This window comes from Rhinoderma darwinii, chromosome 6, assembly GCF_050947455.1.
Source record: "Rhinoderma darwinii isolate aRhiDar2 chromosome 6, aRhiDar2.hap1, whole genome shotgun sequence".
In the NCBI taxonomy this organism is placed as follows: domain Eukaryota; kingdom Metazoa; phylum Chordata; class Amphibia; order Anura; family Rhinodermatidae; genus Rhinoderma; species Rhinoderma darwinii.
Window position 1 is genome coordinate 70993838 of NC_134692.1, and position 25923 is coordinate 71019760.

The 25923-nt window shown below is 44.0% G+C and overlaps 1 protein-coding gene across 1 annotated transcript in view; it reads right to left on the reverse strand.

Annotated features, from left to right (window-relative positions):
* PMS1 (PMS1 homolog 1, mismatch repair system component) overlaps positions 1–25923 on the reverse strand; it is a 235704-nt gene that overhangs the window by 11395 nt on the left and 198386 nt on the right. Inside the window, exons 10-12 of the mRNA XM_075829924.1 lie at positions 22772–23242; positions 18855–18985; positions 16596–16753 (exon numbers count right to left, since the gene is read on the reverse strand). Of these exons, the coding sequence (XP_075686039.1) occupies positions 16596–16753; positions 18855–18985; positions 22772–23242 (760 nt within the window). The remainder of the gene's footprint in view (positions 1–16595; positions 16754–18854; positions 18986–22771; positions 23243–25923) is intronic.

The window sequence follows — 25923 nt, forward strand, 5'->3', positions numbered from 1 at the left end:
CCGAATTGAAAGGGGTGCCCGGCAACTGCCGCGACTTGCCTTTGGTAGAAAAAAAACAGGCCCCTGCAATGGGGCCCGTTTTTTTCACCAAAAGAATGTCGAGAGCTGCGGGCCCCCCTTTCAATTAGGTTTGGCCGGGCCTCTCACATCAGTACCCATAATACCCCCCCTGATGGCGGCCCTGGGTAGCATGGGGGTCGCCATGGGGGCCGTCAAACACTGCCGCCCGTGCGACCGATCGCGCGCACCCACAAACTCCCGCGCATGCGCACCCGCGACCACCTGGAACCGCGCACCGAATTTTGAGGCAGATTTTGACCTGCCCACACTATCTTGCCGCGTTTTTTGCCCGCGGCGATTGAGGACAGCAGACAAAAAACGCAGGGAAAAATGCATTTTCTGCCTCCCATTGATTTCGATGGGAGGTCAGAGGCGGAACCGTGGCAAGAAAGGACGAGCTGCTTTTCCTTTTTTCCGCGACTGGCTCCCATTGATTTCAGATTAAATCAATGGGAGGCGGTTTTGGAAGTTGTTTGGTGCTGATTCTGACGCAGTGTCCGAGTCAATATCAAGGCCCATAAACTCTGTGAACTGGGCCTTATTGTTAGGGCTTATTCAGACGAACGTGTAATACATCCGTGCAACGTGCGTGATTTTCACGCGCCTCGCACGGACCTATGTTACTCTATGGGGCCGTGTGGACTGTCAGTGATTTTCACGCAGCGTGTGTCCGCTGCGTAAAACTCACGACATGTCCTATATTTGTGCATTGTTCGCACATTACGCACCCATTGAAGTCAATGGGTGCGTGAAAATCACGCCCAGCACTTCCGCAGCAGTATAAACTATGACTGAAAACAGAAAAGCACCACGTGCTACAAACATACAAACAGAGTGTCATAATGATGGCGGCTGCGCGAAACTCACGCAGTCGCGCATCATACGCTGCTGCCACACGGAGCTGTTATGGACCTTTTGCATGCGCAAAACGCCACGTTTTTGCGCACACAAAAAGCACACGCTTGTGTAAATCCGGCCTTAGCGTAGGAACACACTAGGCATGAACACTGCAGATTTTATGCAACACATTTTATTGTGGAAAATCCGCAGCGTATTACAGTCGCAGCAGAGTGGATGAGATTTACACAAATCTCATCCACACGCTGCAAAAAAAATGGACCTGTAGTGTGGCTTTTTAAGCCGCAGCATGTCAATGTATTCTGTGGAATCGCTGCTCCTCTGTTGCGGAAATGCTGCGGTTCTGCCGCAAAAATCACACATGAGAAAAAAAAAAAGGCACTTTTTTAAATTTATAAAAAAGTTTAGACTTGCCCCGGCCGTAGTCCTGGTGACGCGATCCTCTATTCTTAGCACAGCCCGGCCTCCTGTCATGACGTTTCATCCCATGTGACTGCTGCAGCGGTCACATGGTCTACAGCATCATCCCAGGAGGCGGGGCTACATTCAGAAGAGAGAGATGTGTCACCTAAACTACGGCCAGGGCAAGTCTAAACTTTTTTTTCCCTGCAGGATTCCCGCAGCGGACACGCCTCACCAAACCTGCGCCACTATTTGGTGCGGTTTTGCTGGCAGAATTCCCTGCGGCTACCGGGGCGGATAAGCTGTGTAGTTTTACTCAGCATATCCGCCTAATGTGTCCCTTATGATGTCGCTCCTGGAGCTGCTGCCAGTCTCTAAATAGGCAATTGGTCCAGTAGAATTTGGAATTATTTTTTTTTTGTGAACCAGCTTAAAAAAATAATACAAAACTTTTGTGTTAGGGCCTGTTCACATCACCGTTCGCTTCCGTTCCGGGGTTCCGTCTGAGGTTTCCGTCGGGTGAACCCCGCAACGGAAAGTGAAAGTGACAGCACAGCTTCCGTTTCCGTCACCATTAGCGCAGTCGACTACGCTATTGATTCCGTCCGAAAACCTGCCGGAATGGTGACGAACGGAAACCATTAGCGATGTTTCCGTCACCATTGAGATCAATGGTGACTGAAACGGAAGCTGTGCTGTCACTTTCACTTTCCGTTGCGGGGTTCACCCGACAGAATCCTCAAACGGAACCCCGGAACGGAAGCGAACGGTGATGTGAACAGGCCCCAACACAAAAGTTTTGTGTTTTTTTAAGCTGGTTCACAAAAAAAATAATTCCAAATTCTACTGGACCAACTGCCTATTTAGAGACCAGGAGCGACATCATAAGGAACACACTAGGCGGATATGCTGAGTAAAACTACACGGCTTATCCGCCCCGGTAGCCGCAGGGAATTCTGCCAGCAAAACCGCACCAAATAGTGGCACAGGTTTCGTGAGGCATATCCGCTGCGGGAATCCTGCAGGGAAAAAAAAGTTTAGACTTGCCCGGCCGTAGTTTAGATGACGCGTCTCTCTCTTCTGAACGTAGCCCCGCCTCCTGGGATGACGCTGTAGACCATGTGACCGCTGCAGCAGTCACATGGGATGAAACGTCATGACAGGAGACCGGGCTGCGCTAAGAATAGAGGATCGCGTCACCAGGACTATGGCCGGGGTAAGTCTAAACTTTTTTATAAATGTAAAAAAGTACCTTTTTTTTTCTCATGTGTGATTTTTGCGGCAGAACCGCAGCATTTCCGCAACAGAGGAGCAGCGATCCCACAGAATAAATTGACATGCTGCGGCTTAAAAAGCCAAAAGCCACACTGCAGGTCCATTTTTTTTGCAGCGTGTGGATGAGATTTGTTCACATCCCATCCACTCGGCTGCGACTGTAATACGCTGCGGATTGTCCACAATAAAATGTGTTGCATACAATCCGCAGTGTTCATGCCTAGTGTGTTCCTACCCTAAGGCCGGATTTACACAAGCGTGTGCATTTTGCGTGCGCAAAAACGTGGCGTTTAGCGCTTGCAAAAGGTCCATAACAGCGCCGTGTGTCAGCAGCGTATGATGCGCGGCTGCGTGATTTTCCCACAGCCGCCATCATTATGACACTCTGTTTGTATGTTTGTAGCACATGGTGCTTTTCTGTTTTCATTCATAGTTTATACTGCTGCGGAAGTGCTGGGCGTGATTTTCACGCACCCATTGACTTCAATGGGTGCGTGATGCGCGAACAATGCACAAATATAGGACATGTCGTGAGTTTTACGCAGCGGACACACGGACACACTCTGCATGAAACTCACGGACAGTCTGCACGGCCCCATAGAGTAACATAGGTCCGTGCGAGGCGCGTGAAAATCACGCACATTGCACGGACGTATTACACGTTCGTCTGAATAGGCCCTAACAATAAGGCCCAGTTCAGAGTTTTTGGGCCTTGATATTGACTCGGACACTGCGTCAGAATCAGCACCAAACAACTTCCAAAACCGCCTCCCATTGATTTAATCTGAAATCAATGGGAGCCAGTCGCAGAAAAAAGAAAAAGCAGCACGTCCTTTCTTGCCGCGGTTCCGCCTCTAACCTGCCATCGAAATCAATGGGAGGCAGAAAATGCATTTTTCGCTGCGTTTTTTGTCTGCTGTCCTCAATCGCAGCGGGCAAAAAACGCAGCAAAAAATGCGGCAATATAGTGTGGGCAGGTCAAAATCTGCCTCAAAATTCTTTAAGGAATTTTGAGGCAGATTTTTTCGGCCTGCAAAATACTCTGTGTGAACAGGGCCATACATAAACAGCACTTTGAGACACTTTACTCACCGTGTCAGAAGAGCTGCTCCCACTCCAGTCCTCTTCAGGCCATGTCTTCGGTCCAGACGTCCAGTCCTTCACCTCCAGGCTCCAGAAAATGGCGAGGATCGTAGAACTCCTGCCGCCGCGCAACAACTAGACTCCTCCCCCTCTCCTTACGCAGCTACGCTCTGGAGAAGAAGGAGGCGGAGTCGGAAGAGGAGTCGGAGTCGGACGAGGAGGCGGACGAGTCGGAGGCGGGCCAGCAGGTAAGTAGACTGTGCGCCGCTGTCCCTGTGTGGCTGTCCTACCCCCTAGATCTTGAGTTGCGGTCGTCCACGCGCGGTCGCTCGTCCGCGCGCAAGCGGGCGGTGTTTCGCGGCGGTGATGAGAGGAGGGCTCGCAGCTCACGGCGGTGTTTCACGAGAGGGGGGCCCGCAGCTCACGACATTGTTTTGGTGAAAAGAACAGGCCCCATTGCAGGGGCCTGTTTTTTTCTACCAAAGGCAAGTCGCGGCAGTTGCCGGGCCCCCCTTTCAATTAAGTTTGGCCGGGCCCCCTACAGTAGTACCCCTAATACCCCCCTGATGGCGGCCCTGACGAGATCACATGATCCTGACGTACATGGCAGAATGTTAGGCGTTACTTTGTAGCAATATTCTAACGATGAGTCATCTGAACATAGTGTTTTTACGCACGCTCTAACCTAAAGAACTAAGACAGGCGCAGTGTGAACATTGCTACTGTGCTAATGATATAATGGAATGGTGTGAAGATGGATCATTAGCAGTGGACTCTAAGTGTGCTCAATTGATCCCTTATTGCTTTTTAGTATCTAATGGAGAAATAAGAGGACCATAGGGTGCCACCAGTGGCGGATTAAGTAGACCATAGGACCTGGACTTTTCCACAAACTTGGGCCCCCCTTCCCCACCACCGCTCTGATGTGTCTATAGTGAACACCACCTTTCTGTGTGAGCATTGACAAATGGGTGTTACAATTCCCCTTGTCAAAGAGCTGTGTGCCTACATACGGACAGTCTCCAACCATCGCTGACAGTATCACACTGTGTGGGGACACATCCTCTTGACAATGGGAATGGTAACACACATTTGTTTATTAGTCCTGGGTACACATAGATATGTAGAATACAAGGATTTCCTACAACACACATGTCAGGAGAGGAGACAGATGCTCTATAGATCCAGTGACTCACAAGTGATGTCTTCTCGGATGGGAGTCGTTTTCTTTTCTTCTCCATCTGACACAGACCGTTATGTCGACTTCTGCTGATGAGACATCTTTGCCCATCACTTCTGCAGCCATTTCCAGCCTCTATGTAACACATAAATTTAGACACCAAGGCCCAGAACCATACATTAACCCTTTCAAGACCAAGCTCATTTTGACCTTCATGACCAGCCCCATTTTCTCAAATCTGACATGTGTCAATTTATGTGTTAATAACTCTGGAATGCTTTTGCCTATCCAAGCGATTCTGAGATTGTTTTCTCGTGACATATTGTACTTTATGTTAGTGGAAAAATTTGGTCAATAAATTCATTGCTTATTTGTGAAAAACACCAAAATTTAGAGAAAATTTGCAAAAATTATGATTTTTCTCATTTTAAATGTATCTGCTTGTAAAACAGATAGTAATACCACACAAAATAGTTACTATTTTATATATTCCATATGTCTACTTTATATTTGCATAGTTTTTTGAACATTATTTTATTTTTCTAGGATGTTACAACGTTTAGAACTTTAGCAGCAATTTCTCACATTTTCAAGAAAATTTCAAAAGGCTATTTTTACAGGGACCAGTTCAGTTCTGAAGTGGCTTTGAGGGCCTTATGTACTAGATAGACCCCATAAATCACCCCATATTAAAAACTGCACCACTCAAAGTATTCAAAATAGCATTCAGAAAGTTTCTTAACCCATTAGGCGCTTCACAGGAATTAAAGCAAAGTAGAGGTGAAATTTACAAATTTTATTTTTTTTGCTGAAATTCATTTGTAATACATTTTTTTCTGTAAAACAGAAGGTTTTACCCGAGAAATGCAACTCAATATTTATTGCCCAGATTCTGCCGTTTTTAGAAATATCCCACACGTGGCTCTAGTGTGATAATGGACTTAAACACAGGCCTCAGAAGCAAAGTAGCACCTAGTGGATTTTGGGGCCTCCTTTTTTTTAGAATAGATTTTAGGCACCATGTCAGGTTTGAAGAGGTCTTGTAGTGCCAAAACAGTGGAAATCCCCGAAAAGTGAGACGGTTTTGGAAACTACACACCTCAAGGAATTTATCTAGGGGTACAGTTAGCATCTTGACCCCACAGGTATTTTGCTATATTTATTGGAGTTTGTCTGTGAAAGTGAAAATCTACTTTTTTTCTGAAAAAATATTTAAAAGAAATAATATTTGCAAGGAATAAAGATTAAAAAGCACCCCAGAACTTGTAAAGCTACTTCTCCCGATTACGCCAATACCCCATATGTGGTACTAAACTGCTGTTTGGACCCACGGCAGAGCTCAGAAGGGAAGGAGCGCCATTTGGATTTTGAAGCGCCGATTTTGCTGGATTGGTTTTCAGTGCCATGTCGCGTTTGCAACACCCTGGAGTAAGCAAAACAGTGGAATCCCCCCAATCTGACCCCATTTTGAAGACTACACCCCTCAAGGAATTGTTCTAGGGGTATAGTTAGCATTTTGACCCCACAGTTTTTTTGATGAATTTAGTGGAATTAGGCCGTGAAAATGAAAATCTACTTTTTTCTGAAAAAATATAAAGGAGAAAAATTACCCCAAAATTTGTAAAACAAATTGTCCTGATTACAGCAATACACCATATGTGGTAATAAACTGCTGTTTGGACCCACGGCAGGACTCAGGAGGGAAGGAACAATATTTGGCTTTTGGAGCTCAAATTTAGCTGGAATGGTTTTCGGATGTCATGTCGCATATGCAAAGCCCCTGAGGTACCAAAACAGTGGAAACCTCCCAAAAGTCCCTTTAGGGGACTGGAACGAGCGATCAGTAGGTCGCTGGTACAATACACTGCAATACTAATGTATTGCAGTATAATGTCATTTTACAGGCTCCTGTAACAGCGTGATCGCTGTTCCTGTCCGTTAGTCCCGGGTGTCAGCTGTAATACACAGCGGACACCTGCAGAATATGGAGCGTGCGCAGCGCATGAGCCCGCTCCATATATAACCCCTCGCACCACGACATGCTATTAAGTCGTGGTGCGCCAAGGCGTTAATTCGTAGCGGATGGTGCAAAGTGAAAATTAAAATTTTCCACTGATATGCCATTTTAATGCACAATATATTGTGCCCAGTTTGTGCCACTGAAGACAAATACCTCATACAATGTTGAGCGGGTTCTCCCGGATATAAAATTTCATATATGTGGACGTAAGCTGGTGTTTGGGCACGCTGTGGGGCTCAGAAGGGAGGGAACACCATTTGGCTTTTGGAGCGCAGATTTTGCTTGGTAACTGTTCTGTTTGGGGTTTTGCTGGTATTTCAGTTTATAATGTGGGGGTATGTGTAAATTGGGCAGAGTACATCAGTGCATAATAAGAGGGTATAATAATGGGGTACATAAATAATAATTCGCAGATATGTGGCCGGTGTCGCACTGATAAATGGCGCCCGATCCTATCCGCTTTTGGAACACTGCACATTTTGCATCGCCATATTCTGAGAGGCAGAACTTTTTTATTTTTTCTCCAACGGAGCTGTGTGAGGGCTTATTTGTTGCGGGACAATCTGTACTTTTCATTAGTACCATTTTAGGGTACATGTGATTTTTTTTTTATCACTTTTTATTAGATTTTTTTGGAAGCAAAGTGACAAAGAAACATAAATTCTGACAAAGTTTTTTGTATTTTTTTTTTTTTACAGTATTCACCGTGTGGTATGAATGACATTTTACTTTATTCTGCGGGTCGGTACGATTACGGCGATACCATATGTATATAGGTTTTTTATGTTTTGTGGCGATTGCGCAATAAAATCACTTTGATAAAATTATTTCTTTTTTGTGTCGCCATATTCTGAGAGCCATAATTTTATATTTTTCCGTCAAAAAAGCGGTGTAAGGGCTTGTTTTTTGCGGGACGGGTTGTAGTTTTTATTGGTACTATTTTGGGGTACATGCGACTTTTTGATCACTTTTTATTCTATATTTTGGGAGGGTTGATGACCAAAAAAAAGTGATTCTGACATTGTTTTTTAATTATTTTTTTTGCGGTGTACACCGTGCAGGAAAAATAATATTATAGTATTATAGTTTGGGTCGTTACGAACGCGGTGATACCAAATATGTGTACTTTTTTTAACATTTTCATTTTTTTCCTATAATAAAAGAATTATTATAGGAAAAAAAACATTATTTTTTTTTGTAACTTTTATAACTTGTTTTTACACTTTTATAAAACTTTTTTATTACTTTATTTTTTACTTGTTTTACTTGAAGACTGGCAGCACTGATCGCTGCTATAATACATTACACTACCTAGGTAGTGTAACGTATTATAAACTGTCAGTGTGACGCTGAGAGTCACACTGACAGGAAGCTAATGAGAACCAGCATCCGGCTGTTATATGGCCCCCGGTTCTGCCTTATAACCGACTGCAGCACCTGCAATCGGTCCCCGGGAAAGTTTGTTGTAGCAACAAACTTTCCAGTTTGTTATAGCAACAAACTTTCCAGTTCGTTGCTACAACACACTTTCCCTGCGATCACATGACCGGGACCTGAACTAATCAGGTCCCGATCATATCTCCGGGAACAGAGGCAGGTGATAACAGCGCGATCCGGGTGTCAGCGCTACTCTGAGACACCCGGATCGCGCTTTTAACACCCACCGTGAATTCACGTCGGCACTGCACAGAGCCCAGCAAGTGCCGACGTGAATATACAGTGGGCGGTCGGGAACCCCTTTTACTCAGACTAATAAATTTGGACCCCAGACTAGATCATAGAATACATACAGACCCCAGACCTTCAAAACTATTGCAGTCCCCAGACTAGACCCCCCTAAACAAATACAAACCCCAGAAGAAGCATCCTAAATAAATATAGACCTCAGACCAAACCCCTAAATACAGACCCCAGACCTGACCCCCTAAACTCATACAGACCCCTAAATAAAGACCCCTAAACTAATACAGAACCTAGACCAAACCCCTAAATACAGACCCCAGACCAGACCCCCTAAACTAATACAGATCCCTAAAAAAAGACCCCTAATCTAATACAGACCCTAGACCAGTTCCCCTAAATACAGACCCCCATAAACTAATACAGACCGCAGACCAGACGCCCTAAATACAGACCCCAAACTAATACAGACCCCCTAAATACAGACCCCAGACCTGACTGCCTTAATATAGACCCCAGACCAGACCCCCTAATCTAATACAGACCCCAGACCAGACCCCTAAATACAGACCCCTAAATAAAGATCCCTAAACTAATAGACCCTAGAACAGGCCCCTAAATAGCCCCCATAAACTAATACAGACCCCCTAAATACAGACCCCCAGACCTCAAACTGCAGACCCCTTAAACTAACACAGACCGCTAAATATACAGACCCTAAACCCCTTAAACTGATACAGACCCCCTTAAACTAATACAGACACCAAACCTCCTAAATACAGACCAGACCCCCTAAATAAAGTCTCCAAACCAGGCCCCCTAAATGCTGCTGTTTAAAGAGGCTCTGTCACCACATTATAAATGCCCTATCTTGTACATAATGTGATCGGCGCTGTAATGTAGATTACAGCAGTGCTTTTATTTGAGTTATGACCTATTTTAGCTTTATGCTAATGACTGTTAATGGACAACTGGGCGTGTTTTTACTTTTTGACCAAGTGGGCGTTGTGGAGAGAAGTGTATGACGCTGACCAATCAGCATCATACACTTCTCTTCATTAATGTACTCTGCACATAGAGTGATCTTACTAGATCACTATGTGCAGTCACTTACTCACATATTAACGTTACTGAAAGGTCCTGACAGTGAATAGACAGGTGTTAAAGAGGCTCTGTAACCACATTATAAGTATCCTATCTCCTACATAATGTGATCGGCAGTATAATGTAGGTGACAGCAGTGCTTTTTATTTAGACAAACTATCTATTTTCACCACGTTAGGAGCGATTTTAGCTTTATGCGAATTACTTTCTTTTTGCCTAACTGGGCGTGTTTTTACTTTAGACCAAGTGGGCGTTGTACAGAGGAGTGTATGACGCTGACCAATCAACGTCATACCTCTCTCCATTCATTTACTGCGCATAGTGACACTGCGTTATTCACTATGTGCTGTCTTATACTGACACATTAACGTTACTGAAGTGTTTAGACAGTGAATAGACATTCCTTCCAGCCAGGACGGGATGTCTATTCACAATCCCGACACTTCGCTAACGTTTCTGTAGTACTTACAGCAGAGCAAGCGTAATCTCGCGAGATCACGCTGTAAATGACAGGTTACAGCGAGATTACGCTTGCTCTGCTGTAAGTACCACAGAAACATTACCGAAGTGTTGGAATTGTGAATAGACATCCGGTCCTGGCTGGAAGGAATGTCTATTCACTGTCTAAACACTTCAGTAACATTAATGTGTCAGTATAAGACAGCACATAGTGATCTAGCAGGATCCCTATGCGCTGAGTGAATGGATAGGAATAAATATGACGCTGAATGGTCACTGATTAGACCAGGGGTCTGAAACTCGGCAGGGTGAGTGGGCCGCATATAGAAAAAATGGGAAGTTGACGGGCCGCATTACTTTCAAATTTGATACAATACAAAATTAGTTAATAAATTACTTATTTGAACTACTATAACACTATATTACTATAATAATAATACTACATTACTATAAAATTAATACTACATTACTATAATAATACCGCTAGGTTTAAAATTTGAGATATTTCTCCAAGTGCTTATTTCAACAATCCAGTTTTCCAGTTTAAGTGTCGCTAAATGCAGTCCGGTGGCTCAGTTGGCAGCATTTGGCAGACACACATGTCAAGATTGGTCAGCCCCTTTTTAGTGCCGCAGTGCCCTCTGTAGATGCTGCCGCAGTGCCCTCTGTGGATGCTGCCAATGTGCCCTCTGTGGATGCTGCCGCTGTGCCCTCTGTGGATGCTGCCGCTGTGCCCTCTGTGGATGCTGCCGCCGTGCCCTCTGTGGATGCTGCCGCCGTGCCCTCTGTGGATGCTGCTGCCGTGCCCTCTGTGGATGCTGCCGCCGTGCCCTCTGTGGATGCTGCCGGAGTGCCCTCTGTAGATGCTGCCACAGAGTCCTCTGTAGATAATGCAACACGCCCCTAGATAATGCCACAGTGCCCTCTGTAGATAATGCCACAGTGCCCTCTGTAGATAATGCAACACACCCCTAGATATTGCAACAGTGTCCTCTGCACATACTGCCACAGTGCCCTCTGTAGATGCTGCCACAGTGCCCTCTGTAGATGCTGCCACAGTGCCCTCTGTAGATGCTGCCACAGTGCCCTCCGTAGATGCTGCCACAGTGCCCTCCGCAGATGCTGCCACAGTGCCCTCCGCAGATGCTGCCACAGTGCCCTCCGCAGATGCTGCCACAGTGCCCTCCGTAGATGCTGCCACAGTGCCCTCTGCAGATGCTGCCACAGTGCCCTCCGCAGATGCTGCCACAGTGCCCTCCGCAGATGCTGCCACAGTGATGTCAGGGGCTTGCCCAGAGCTGGAGTCCCGGAGCAGAGCCGCTTCTAGCACTCTGCCTGTGATTCCAGCTCTGCTCCTGACATCACTGTCCATATATGGACAGAGATGTCAGGGGCAACCCCAGAGCTGGAGTCCCGGTTAGAGCGCTAGTAGGCTCTTCCTGGGACTCCAGCTGTGCTCCTGACATCACTCCTGCTCTGGGGAAGCCCCTGACATCATTGTCGATGTATGGACAGTGATGTCAGGGAATTCCACAGAGTCCCGGAGCAGAGCCTATACTAGCGCTCTGCCCGGGACTCTGCTCTGGGGAAGACCCTGACACACTGTCCATATATGGACAGCGATGTCAGGGAATTCCACAGAGTCCCGGAGCAGAGCCTGTACTAGCGCTCTGCTCGGGACTCCGCTCTGGGGAAGACCCTGACACACTGTCCATATATGGACAGCGATGTCAGGGAATTCCACAGAGTTCCCAAGCAGAGCCCATACTAGCGCTCTGCACGGGACTCCGCTCTGGGGAAGACCCTGACACACTGTCCATATATGGACAGCGATGTCAGGGAATTCCACAGAGTCCCGGAGCAGAGCCTGTACTAGCGCTCTGCTCGGGACTCCGCTCTGGGGAAGACCCTGACACACTGTCCATATATGGGCAGCGATGTCAGGGAATTCCACAGCGTCCCGGAGCAGAGCGGATACTAGCGCTCTGCACGGGACTTGGCTCTGGGGAAGACCCTGACACACTGTCCATATGTTGACAGCTATGTCAGGGAATTCCACAGAGTCCCGGAGCAAAGCCTGTACTAGCGCTCTGCACGGGACTCCGGCTCTGGGGACGCCCCAGACATCGCTGTTCATATGTGGACAGCGATGTCAGGGAATTCCAGAGTCTCGGAGCAGAGCCGATACTAGCGGCTCTGTGTCCCGCGGGCCGCAGATGACAGCCCCAGGGGCCGCATGCGGCCCGCATGCTTGAGACCCCTGGATTAGACTAAGTGGGCGTTGTACAGAGAAGTGTATGACGCTGACCAAAGTAAAAACACGCCCAGTTGGACATTAAGAAAGTAATTAGCATAAAGCTAAAATCGCTCATAACGTGGTGAAAATAGATAGTTTTTCTAAATAAAAAGCACTGCTGTCACCTACATTATAGCGCCCATATCCTTATGTAGGAGATAGGGCACTTATAATGTGGTGACAGAGCCTCTTTAAATATCTTTCTTGAAAAGTTCTTAACTGTTTGAAGTGAAATTAATGTACAGGAGCAAATTTGTTGGAAGTGAAATGCCAAATCAAACAAACAAAAAAATTCAGTATTATGAACTGAACTGCTGCGGGTGTTAACTGCTTTAATATTGGTTGTTTGCTCCTCCCACCTGTCAAAGGCTGTTTTTTTAATAGCAAAGATTGAATAAAGCCGGTTCCTACTTTTATTAAAGGCTATGTACACCTTTGAAATATAGATAAAACATTTTTTTTATAAAATTGCATCAGTGTTATTGGTGCAACTTTCTAAATACTTTTTATTAAAAATTATTTTAAGGACCTGTTCACATCAGCGTTTGATTTCTGTTCAACATTTCAGTTGGAGCAATCGATGAACGGCAAGATGAACTGAAACTATAGCTTCAGTTTGCATTACCATTGATTTCTAGGGTAATGCTTCCATTGCAGTTGGTTTCTGTTTGTTTCCGTTCTGTAAAGTTCACATTTTTTTCACGGAAACAATAACGTAGTCGAATATGATATAGTTTCCGTGAAAAAAAACAGAAACAAAACTGCAACGGAAGCATTTCCATTGAAATCAATGGTAATGCAAACGGAAGCTATAGTTTCCTTTTGGCTTTCCGTTCATTGGTTCCTCCGGCGGATAGGTTGAACGGTAACCAAACGCTGATTTCAAACTTTTTGAGATACAGCTGCTTTGTGTTCTGTATACAGTCGTATAGTTCGCTAAGACCTGGTTCGCAGGACTTATGAACTTAGATTTGATAGGTAACAGCTCGATCCTGCGTGTCTCCCGCTTTCACTGAACAAGTCAGTCCCGCGGACCTGACTGTTTTCAGGTCTTGGCGAACTATACAACTGCTCTGTATACAGAATACAAAGCAGCTGTATCTCAAAAAGATCAAAATCATTTTTAATAAAATATATTTAGGATGTTGCACAAATAACACTGCTGGACAATTTTATTTAAAAAACAAAAAAACTACTTCAAAGGTGTACGTAGCCTTCAAGTACATTTTTAGGCCCGAAAGAGGTAAGGGAACCACCGACTTGTTGTGGCAGAAGGGCTCATGCAATTAGAACTTTACATGATCAGTATTGTATATATATATATATATATATATATATATATATATATATATATATATATATATATATATCAGTAATGCAATTAATAATAAGTAATTCAAATAATCAATGTTTGTATGAGACTCCGGACCGTATAGCACAGCATGCAATTGAGCGCAGCATGGGGCAGATTTCCTAAGCCTTCTTCTGTCCTGTATTTATTCAGATTGCAAAAATCTATATTTTTTTATTTTTGCCTTTCCACATTTCATTAGCCATAAGTTTTGTTTTGTTCTTGCGTTGAAGCAACATAGTTGTTTTATGTGAGACGAGTGGTAGTTTTTTAAAGGCAACATTTGGCGATACACATTAGTAAGCATTTCATTTATATTAACTTTTATTATGGGGAAATGCTAAAAATAAAAGCAATTCCATTATTTTTACTTTTTATTCGCAATTTACCGTTTATTACAAATAATGTGATATGTATTTTACAGGTTGTTACGGGAAAACCAAATATGTCTGTTATTTACTATTTTGTTATGTTTATTTACTAACCTGTATTAACCCGTTAGTGACCGCCAATACGCTTTTTCATGGCGGCCACTAATGGGCTTTATTCTGATGCAATTGCCTTTTCACTGCGCTGCATCGGAATAAATAGCTGAGGGCTGGGAGCAGCCCTGCTCGAACGGGCGAGATTGATATCAGTCTCGATCTCGCCAATTTAACCCCTTAGATGCGGCGCTCAATAGCGAGACCCGTATCTGAGTGGTTTTGGAGAGATGGAGGTAGCTTCCTCTCTCACCCCACCGGCATCCTGCAATAAGATTGCAAGATGTCGGTGGTTTCTATGGCAGCAGGGGGGCCTATTAAAGGCCCCCAGGTCTGCCACTAGTTATGCCTGCTAGGCCATGCCACACGGACAGGCACTAATACACTGCAATACAAAAGTATTGCAGTGTATTATAAATGCGGTCGGAGGATCGCATAGTGAAGTCCCCTAGTGAGACTAGTAAAAAAGTAAAAAAAAGTTAAATAAAGTTAATAAAAAAAGTGAAAAAATAATGAGAAACACACATTTTTCCCTTACAAAATGCTGTATTTTTAAAAGAAAAAAGTAAAAAAGTTACGCATATTTAGTATCGCTGCATCCGTAATGACCCAACAATAAAGTTATTACACTATTTAACCTGCACAGCGAACGCCGTAAAAAATAAAATACAATGCAAAAATTGCTGTTTTCTGTGAACCCTGCCTTAAAAAAAATGTGATAAAAAGTGATCAAAAAGTCGCATCTACTCCAAAATGGTACCAAATAAAAACTACAAGTCGTCCTGCAAAAAAAAAAGCCCTCATACAACTGTATCAGCGGAAAAATAAAAAAGTTATGGCTCTTGAAATATGGAGACACAAAAACAAATAATTTGGAAAAAAAAGTGTAAAACATACAAAATCTATATAAATTTGGTATCGTTGCAATCGTATCAACCCGCTGAATAAAGTTATTGTTTTATTGATACCACACCACACAGTAAACAGCGTAAATTTAGGACACAAAAAAGTGTGGCAAATTTGCTGGGTTTTTTTCTATTGCCCCCCAAAAAAGTTAACCAATAAATTCTATGTACCTCAAAATGATGCTGTTAAAAAAATACAACTTGTCCCACAATAAACAAGTCCTTATACAGCTGTGTCGATGGAAAAATAAAAAATTTAGTGCTCTTTGAATGAGACGACGTAAAAACGTAAAAAATAGCTTGGTCATTAGGGCCTAGATTAGGCTGATCACTAAGGGGTTAAAAAAAAATGTGTTCATTATTTTTTTCCCAGAAAACTTTACTGCAGAATTCCATTCTTTTAATATTTTACTTCTACCTTTAATTTCCCAGTATATCACTGTATATCACTACATTATGGCTGTGATGAAAAATAATATGAGGGTAAAGAGGATATTCACATTGGAGGCAGTATAGCTTGTGGCTTACTGCTAGTGGATCTTCTTCCCCTACAGAAGATCCTGAGTTTGAGACCCAGCAATTACAGGAAACAAAAGACTTGCTGAGGGCCCCTCCTGCAGTATCAGAGAAAGTGCTGGGAAAGCCTTGTACTTTCTTTTTTTGTAGGAGAAACTACACAGGACTTAAGTGTGCCCTCCCTCCTTCAGTGGAGACCGAGATCTCTCTAAGGCTGGGTTCACACGACCTATTTTCAGGCGTAAACAAGGTATTTTACGCCTCGAATTACGCCTGAAAAGACAGCTCCAATACGTCGGCAAACATCTGCACATTACTTTCAATGGGTTTGCCGATGTACTGTGCCGACGACCTTTAATTTTACGCGTCGCTGTCAAAAGACGGCGCGTAAGATTACAGCCTCGGCAAAGAAGTGCAGGACACTTCTTGGGACGTAATTTGAGCCGTTTTTCATTGAATCCAATGAAGAACAGCTCCAAATTACGCCCGTAATTGACGCCTCGCAAAACGCGAGTACGAGCAATTACGTCTGAAATGCAGGAGCTGTTTTCTCCTGAAAACCGCTCCGTAATTTTAGCCGTAATTGTCGATATCTTGTGCACATACCCTAACCTTGCCAGAGGCTGACACCGGTTCTGCGAGGGGGGAATAATGGATCAGAAAAACACATATGGTAATCATGAAATAATGCTAGATTTTTAGAGTTGTAAAACAACAAAATTTATTTGGCCCCTCCCCAACTTTTTCTTATATAAACAATTGTGTTGGGAAAAGTGGGCAGTGTTTAGAGACACCAAGTGCGACTCATTTTTTTAAGATTTACAACACTTTTATTACAAAAGAAGTGTCAGAAAACGACACCAGATCTGCATGTGTGCCAGTAATAATAAAGCTCCCCGAACATTACTTTGTAAATGTACTCACCTCTAAATAATTCAGAACTTTCAGTGGCCTACACTCACATATGCGTGTATTTCCATTCATCACAGAGCTTAAAACTTCCTTTAGATCAGATATTCCATAAAATGGTAAGCTTCTGGTTATACCTTCAATCTCAACATGGTCTACAAATTTTAATGAGCCTAAAAAACACATGAATTAATTACCAATCGTGAACAGCAACCGTAACTTTATTTTTATTTCATGAGCCTCTTCCATATGAAGCCAAGTAGACATCGCAAAAACAAAAAGGACTTGGGAAAACCAATCAAAGGGCTGGTCTAGGATTAGATAAAAAGTCTGCTTTTTTCCAGAAAGAACACCACTCTTGTCCATGGGCTCTGTATGGTATTGCAGCTCTGTACCATTAACTTGAATTTAAGAGTATCCTTAGGATTGGTATTAGACATCAATCCCATTCACTTGGTAATGGCGGTGAGCTGCAGTACCAATGTAAAATTAAAATAGAGCCACCCTCATCCGTTTTAAGAGGAGCAGCTCATCCTGGTACAGGGGCATAGAAGTACAATACATGTAGAACTCTACTACAGAGAGGTACCACTTCAGCTGTGGTGGTTCACAGGCTTCGACCTAGCTAAATGCGCGCACTGATTGGATGAATGTTCCAGCCAAATTGCATGCGCTGTTGTTCAGCACTTCCTGTGGCATTGCGAGTTGAATATAGTTATAAGCTTTAATGCCTCATTTACACGAACGTGATATACGTCCGTGAGACTCGCGTGCTTTTCACGCGGGTCGCACGGACCTATACAAGTCTATGGGGGCATGCAGACAGTCCGTGAGTTTTGCTCAGCGTGAGTGCGCTGAAAAAAACTCACGACATGTTCTAAAAATCTGCGTTTTTCGCGCATCACGCACCCATTGAAGTCAATGGGTGCGTGAAAACCACGAAGGTCGCACGGAAGCACTTCCGTGCGAACTGCGTGATTCGCGCAAGAGCTGTCAAACTGAATGTAAACAGAAAAGCACCACGTGCTTTTCTGTTTACAAACATCCGAACGGAGTGTCTTAGACATGAGCGAACCGAACTTTACCGGGTTCGGCCGAACTCGTTTTGACCGAACCCGGCAGGAGACAGTCACTGTGCAGGGTGCTGAAAGAGTTAAACTGGTTCAGCACCCTGGACAGTGACTTCCGATTCCAATATACGTGAACGTGTAAAAAAAAAATTCTGACTTACCGATAACTCCCGGCTTCTTCCTCCAGTCTGACCTCCCGGGATGACAATTCAGTCCAAGTGACAGCTGCAGGCAATCACAAGCCAAGCACAGGCTGCAGCGGTCACATGGACTGCCGCGTTATCCAGGGAGGTGGGGCCAGATGTCAAGAGAGGCGCGTCACCAAGGACGCGTCACCAAGGACGCGTCACCAAGGCAACGGCCGGGAAGTTCTCGGTAAGTACGAACCTCTTTTTTTTTTAAACAGGTTACTCGATATGGTGATCGGAATGCACTGTCGAGGGTGCTGAAAGAGTTACTGCTGATCAGTTAACTCTCTCAGCACCATGGACAGTGACTGACGTCGGCTAGCCTCATCTCTATGATGGCGGCTGCGCGAAAATCACGCAGCCGCGCATCATACACGAATGACACACGGAACTGTCAAGTGCCTTTTGCGCACACAAAACGCTGCGTTTTTTACGCGCGCAAGACGCACACGCTCGTGTAAATGAGGCCTAATAGCTAGGAAAAGTCATAGCTAATTGAAAATATTTAAACAAAGGCAATAATATCTTGAAAGAACACTGTAGTTAGGCTTTGTTCACATCTGTGTCGGGACTCTGTTCATGGGTTCCGTCTGAGCTTTCCGTCATGGGAACCCATGAAATAAATCCAAACTGAAACAAACGGAAACCATAGGTTTCAGTTTGCATCACCATTGATTTCAATGGTGACGGATCCGATGCAAATGGTTTCCGTTTGTCACCATTAAGGTTTCCATCGTTTTGACGCAATCAATACCATTAAATTCCTATTTGTGGATATTCATACTTTGCATCTTTTCGCTCCAACTCCCATATATTGATATATATACACTCCTTACATATATCATACTCCTGACACCATCTTTTGTGCATTGTGGGACCCATTTTTAACTTTATGTATACGTTTCTCAATAAAAGTGATTCTTATGTTTTCTATACATTTTCATAATATTTGTGTGTTTTTTGACCTCACTTTGTAGGTATTTATTAAAAAAGAGATAGAAAGAAGATACAAATACCTGGTATCATTTTTATCTGAAATCCATTATAAGTGAGTCTTATGTCTGAGAAGTAAATATGTCCATTTGGTCTTGGACTATCCTTTTGCATATTTAATAGAGTTGTGAAATACTCTGGTCCACCAGTCGATCTAAAAGTAAAGACCCAAACAGATACATCAAAGCTAAGTAAAAAGAGACAATTAAAAGTGTTTTCCGACTTTTTGTAGAAAACAATGCACTAATTGACAATGCAGGCACAGTATGTCATGTGACCATATAGCAATAATGTCACAGAGACAAGACTCCATGGCCCGGCCAGTGTTTACATCACGCTCAGCATTTGGACCACTGCAGATGAGGAACGAATTGTGACGTGGATATACATTTAGTTACTTCTTTTTTTATTTTTGCAAAAACAAAAAAACATGCTCCTGAAAAATCCTTTAAAAGGAAATCTACCATAACAAAATATACAAAAGACAAATTATTGCAGGGTCGGGACGAGGGGTAGGGGGAAGGTAAACTCCACCATATCACACTGAGAAGGGGTGTATATTTCCAATAAACACTTCCATCAGTGCTGGAGGCGATCATTGGTACAGGAGGCCGAGGCAATAGTGAGCGTTGTTGGGGGTTAACTCATCACTCCTTGGTCCTCTTCTGCTCTGGCGCACACAACGTCCTAAAGCCATCAGGACCTAGAATGGTGGCGGCGCCCAAAGAACCGAAATAGCACTCGGAGCTGAATAATTATTATTTTTTTGTCTGGTCTAAGGTCTGATTGCAGGGGTCTGGAGTCACTCTCTACAGGGGGCACCTTTGTGCCACTATCTACAGGGGGGACTTTGTGTTACACTATCTATAGAGAGCACTGTGTGTGTGTGTGTGTGTGTGTGTGTGTGTGTGTGTTAGTGTGTGTGGCTCTATCCACATGGGCACTGTGTGTGTGGCACTATCCACAGGGGACACAGTGTATGTGTGTCTGTGTGGCACTATCCGCAGGGGAAACTGTGTGTCGGTGGCACTATCCTTAGACGGCATAGTGTGTGTGGCACTACCCACAGGGGGCAGTGTTTGTGCGCAGCACTATCCACAGGGGGCAGTTTGTGTGTGGCACTACCCACAGGGGGCACAGTGTATGTGTGTGGCACTATCCACAGCGTGTGTGTTTGCCATTATACACAGGGTGCATTGTGTGTCACTTTCTACAGGGGGCACTGTGTGGTACAGACTGTGGCACTTTCTACAGGGGGCACAGCGTGTGCATGTGAAACTTTATTTATGTGGAGCACAGCTTGTGATTACATTTTTAGCAGGCACTGTGTGTTTCCCATGTGCTTTTCATTGGGTCTAGCGTGTCACTATATTTATGAGGCAGTGTGTGTGTGACACGGGGGAACAGTGTAAAACACGCTTGGACTTAGGGGGCACATGGTGTGTGTGACTGTGTATGTGTCTGGGGGGGGTGGCAATTCGCCTAATCTGCCTAGGGCACCAAAATACCTTGTCCTAGCCCTGCATTTTTGTACATTAAAATATTTTTAATTTCTTACTTCTATGCCCAAGACCGCACTACTAACTAAGAAAGTTTGATTTCTGATTTTTGTCAGCTACTTGCTGCGTTGGAACAAATCTCACACTATACATGCCTGTTAAGATGAAATTGATATAGATAGTGATTTTAATCCACATAGGGTTTCCATGTAAACACTGCACCTGATAAAAATCAGAAGGGGACCCGTCATCAAAATCTCTAAGTAAAGCTCCATTAGGCTTTTGGCCTGTAAATGTAAACAATATTTTTTTTTAGGTTTTTATATATTTCTCTACTGGTATATTAAGTAAAAATCATATGATATCCTTTGGACAACAATTTATATATAAATAGCATATTCATAAGTAAGGGCCTGTTCACATCAGCGTTGCCCTTCCGTTGAGGGGTTCCGTCGGAACCCCATAGCGGAAAGTAACGCTGATGTGAACACAGCCTTACCTAACTTTGTAAATACATTTCATTACTAATCTTTGTATGATCCTGGGATTCGGCCTGAATTGCACAACATCTTTTAATATCATCATGAAGTATGATATTGTTTTCTGTGGGTTCGATGTATGGCAAAGTGTGGCAACATCAGGCATTCCTTTCTTTTTTTTTCCTGTAAGCAATAGCTTTGGGCTTTATCTTATTGTTTACGATTGAAAAACATTTTTATACAATACAATGCGGTCAATAGCGACAGTGGCATATAAGCGGTTAGAAAGAGGCGACGACCCCCTCTGACAGCCTTTTGATCGCGGGGTGCTGATTTCTGTCATGGCAGTCTCGGGGCCTAATGAAGGCCCCCAGGTCTGCTATCTGTGTGCTCTTATTAAACCCTGCCAGAGGCAGGACTTAAAGGGATTTTGCAGGGACCAAAAAGTACATTGCATTAATATTTTTATGTAAAAAGAAGTCACTTACTAATGTACTTTAATTTAAAATTCGTTACTAAATCGTGCATTTCGAACCCGGTGATTTGTTCCCGGAAGTCCTGGAGCTTTTCTAACAATGATGACGTGCCGACAAGGCCCCGCGTGACTGAGGGCTTGCTTCCTATGCGGTTAGTTTCGGCATGTGATCAATCGCATGACCGCAAGGGGCTGTCACATTGCCTATTGCTGGAGTCCCCAAGCAGAGCATCAGCTAGCACTTTGCCCGGGACTCCAGCACTGCTCCCGACATTTGGTCAGTGACTTCAGGGAATTCCTATCGCTGGAGTTCCCGAGTAGAGCATCAGCTGATGCTCTGCCCGGGGACTCCATCACTGCTGCCAACATCACTGTCCATATATGGACAGTAATGTCGGCAGCAGTACTGGAGTCCCTGAGCAGAGCATTAGCTAGCGCTTTGCTTGGGACTCCAGCACTGCTCCCGACATTTGGTCAGTGACTTCAGAGGTTTCCTATCGCTGGAGTTCCCGCCCAGAGCATCAGGCGATGCTCTGCTCGGGGACTCCAGTACTGCTGTCGACGTCACTCTCCATATATGGAGAGTGACAGTGACATTGGCAGCAGCGCTGGAGTCCCCGGGCAAAGCATCATATATGGACAGTGACGTTGGCAGCAGTGCTGGAGTCCCCGGGCAGAGCATCAGCTGATGCTCTGCTCGGGAACTCCAGCGATAGGAAACCTCTGAAGTCACTGACCAAATGTCGGGAGCAGTGCTGGAGTCCCGGGCAAAGCGCTAGCTGATGTTCTGCTCGGGGACTCCAGCAATAGGCAATGTGACAGCCCCTTGCGTTCATGCAATTGATAACACGCTGACACGAACAGCACAGGAAGCAAGCCCTCAGTCACGTGGGGCCGTGTCGGCGCATCATCAATATTAAAATTATTTCAAAATGACACAGACACAACATTCATGAAGATATGAATTACCCTTCTGGCAGGCATCTTTAATTTTTATTATTGTGCTTGTACTAGAAGCTGCTCATTACACTACCCTTTAACCATCTTGAAGACAACTCCTGTCCATATGCCCTGTTAGGGTATATGGGCGTGATAGAGCAGGGTCCCCAGCTCGGGAACTACATCTATAAGTCAGAATGGAGAGCCACGATGTAAGAATGGTTGCAAGAATGGTTGCCATGTAATAACACATTTCCCATGAATCAGTAGCTGCAAGGGAAATACCTGGCTAACCTTCGCTTCCCCTGCAAAACGAGCTGTATACTGGAGATGCCGGGAGCTAAAGCCTGCTTCCATATGAAAGGGCATGTCTCCGATGAGAAAACTCATCTTGGCAGTAGTGCAGCCTAAGGCTTCAGCCTTCAGCCTTCAGGCCTGTAAGTAAAGCCATAGTAGCTTGACATAGAATTAATATATGGAACTATTTACATTTTGAATGTACACTAGAGGCCCTTTTTTATATAACGTTTGGAAGTTTCAAATTTTACCTATCATTTAATATAATTGGCAAGTCCAATTTTTCCACTGGAACTTTATGGTTTTCCACAAGGCGTTTGTACAATAAAGCTTCTTCCACTCGATAGGGGTTCAATAAAGCTATACCATTTTTTGATGCTACAATCCAAGCACCAGGTAGATTCAGTTTACTCATCAAGGTCATTTCTCCAAAGTCGAGCATTTCTTTTCTTCTAAGCTTGTAAAGTTGTTGCTTTAGATTGCCCAGGCTAAAATCAATTTTCACAGATTTGATGGAGGGCACCCCAGTTTTGTTCTCAACTTGAGAATGAAACAATTTATCCAAAATTTGCTGATTGGACATCGGCGTTTTCAGTTTAATTTTCTGAGCAGGGCTTTTCAGTTTTTTCCCTGTATCTTTTGCCTTCAGTATTGTGTCCCCTGTGGCTTTTGCAGTTTGCAACTTGTACCTCTGCAAGTCCTTAGATGCTTTTTCTTCATATCTACATGTAAAAATTTACATTATTAAATTATTATCAGATAATTAATGCAGACACATGATTTTTGTGGTGATTGCATGAGCATTTTTATAGATACAGAAAACGGGGGTTCAAAGGAAAGGGAAGATTAGTTAAGTCTGTCAGGACTACATTAAGATCACAAGCAGGTATGGTAAACCTATTAGGCCGGATTTACACGAGCGTGTGCGTTTTGCGCGCGCAAAAAATGTGGCGTTTTGCGAGCGCAAAAGGTACTTAACAGCTCCGTGTGTCAGCCACGTATGATGCGTGGCTGCGTGATTTTCGCTGTATGTTTGGAAACAGAAAAGAACGTGGTGCTTTTCTGGTTTCATTCATACGTTTAACTGCTGTTGCGCGAATCACGCGCGTTACACGGAAGTGCTTCCGTGTGGTGCGTGTGATTCTCACGCACCCATTGACTTCAATGGGTGCATGATGCGCGAACAACGCACAAATATAGGACATGTCGTGAATTTTACGCAGCGGACACACGCTGCATGAAACTCACAGACAGTCTGCACGGCCCCATAGACTAACATAGGTCCATGCGAGGCGCGTGAAAATCATGCGCGTTGCACGGACGTATTACACATTCGTCTAAATAAGCCCTTAGAGTGTTGCAAGTTCATTGCGGCTGATATATACCCCTTAACGCAAAGAGTGTTCTCTTCGTTTAACTTAAAATATCGCTTAGGGTATGTTACCACACACAGGATACGCTGCAGATTTTCTGCAACAGAAAACCTGCAGTAGAACCTCAAGAAAAACGCTGGTAAATCGGTTACAAAAATCTGCATCAAATAGTGCTTTTTATCTGCAGCGGTTTTACCTGCAGATTTAGATTGCGTTACCATAGTGTAGATTTGCGGCAGATTATGCATGTGTTTTTTTTTTAGCCGAAACCAGAATTGGATCCAGGACAGCAGACCTATAAGGCCTTTCTTTATATATTTCTGGTGTTCAGGTGCCACTCCTGGTTTTGGCTAAAAAAAACACTGCATGCAGAATCTGCTGCAAATCTGCACTGTGGGAACCCAGCCTAAGGGTATGTACACACGCAAACGTAAAATACGTCTGAATTTCAGATGTTTTTGCAAGTGCAGGCGTTTTTCGCGGCGTCCATTACGGACGTAATTGGAGCTGTTTTTCAATGGAGTCAATGAAAAATGGCTCCAATTACGTCCCAAGAAGTGACAGGCACTTCTTTGAGGTGGCCGTCTTTTTACGTGCCGTCTTTTGACAGCAGCGCGTAAAAAAAAAGCCCGTCTGCACAGAACACCGTAAGACCCATTGAATTCCATGGGCAGATGTTTGCCAACGGCTTGGAGCCGTTTTTTTGGCCATAACTCCAGGCGAAAAATGCCTGAATTACATCTGTAAATAGGGAGTGTGAACATACCCTTAGAGTAGACATGAGGACCCTCAAAACACTTGATTTAAGTTTTTTATCAAGACTTACTTGAAGAAATCTAGAGTGAAAGGCAAATAGGGTCTCTTTGGCCCAAAGGCGGCTATGAGTATAACAGAGGCTTGATCCTTCCTTACTTTCACGAGCAAGCTCGGAATCAGGAAAAGCGGAGAAACCACATACTCCCTCTCTTGAGACCAGGACTTCACTAAGGAATCTACCCCTATAGGACAGTTTCATAACCTTTTCAAAAGCATTTTTTTTTAGGAGTAGATGAGCGGAGTGTCGTGGCACCCCAGGGTGCCGTGGATCCCCGCTTGGGAACCACTGCTATAGGATCTAGAAAGAAGAATGTTTGCACTTTCCTTTTCACCCAGGAGACAAAAAGCTCTATGCATGTTATTCACCAAAGAAACCAACTCAGATAGTCTAAGGGTATGTTCACACGATTAACAAAATACGTCTGAAAATACGGAGCTGTTTTCAAGGGAAAACAGCACCTGATTTTCAGATGTTTTCTGAGCAACTCACGTTTTTCGCGGCGTTTTTCGGTGCGTTTTCTCTGCCGTTTTTGGAGCTGTTTTCAATAGAGTCTATGAGAAAACGGCTCCAAAAACGTCCCAAGAAGTGTCCTGCACTTCTTTTGACGAGCCATCATTTTACACGTCGTATTTTGACAGCGACGCTTAAAATGACAGCTCGTCTGCACAGGACATCGTAAGACCCATTTGCCGACGTATTGGAGCCGTCTTTTCAGGAATAATTTGAGGCGTAAGAAAATGCCTCGATTACGTCTGAAAAGAGGTCCAGTGAACCCAGCCTAACTATATATTCCTGATCTCTCTATGAACTGCCTTCTGTGATGCTAGATATTTTTCTGCCAATTAAAGATTTTGGATGGACAAGTTGATCAGCACTAAGGACCTGGTGCTTGATTCTTGATGTTCTCTGCCGTAGTTCTATTGTCTAAATATATCCTGACAATCTTTTCTGAAGGTTTTTTGCAATCCCAGGAGAACTAAAAATTAGTGGACAACTGGAACAATTTTTGTTCTCTTAATCGGCTATTATCTTCTGTATTTATTCAATAAATAACAGCCGATAATACCTTCTTTGGGCTCCTCTGGGATGTATATGTATGGGAGGATTCTGGTCTGGGGTCTATATTTAAAAGTTGGTCTTCGGTCTAAAAATGAATTATGGGGCCTGCAATTAATTAAGGGTTCTGGTCTGGGGTCTGAATTTATTTAGGGGT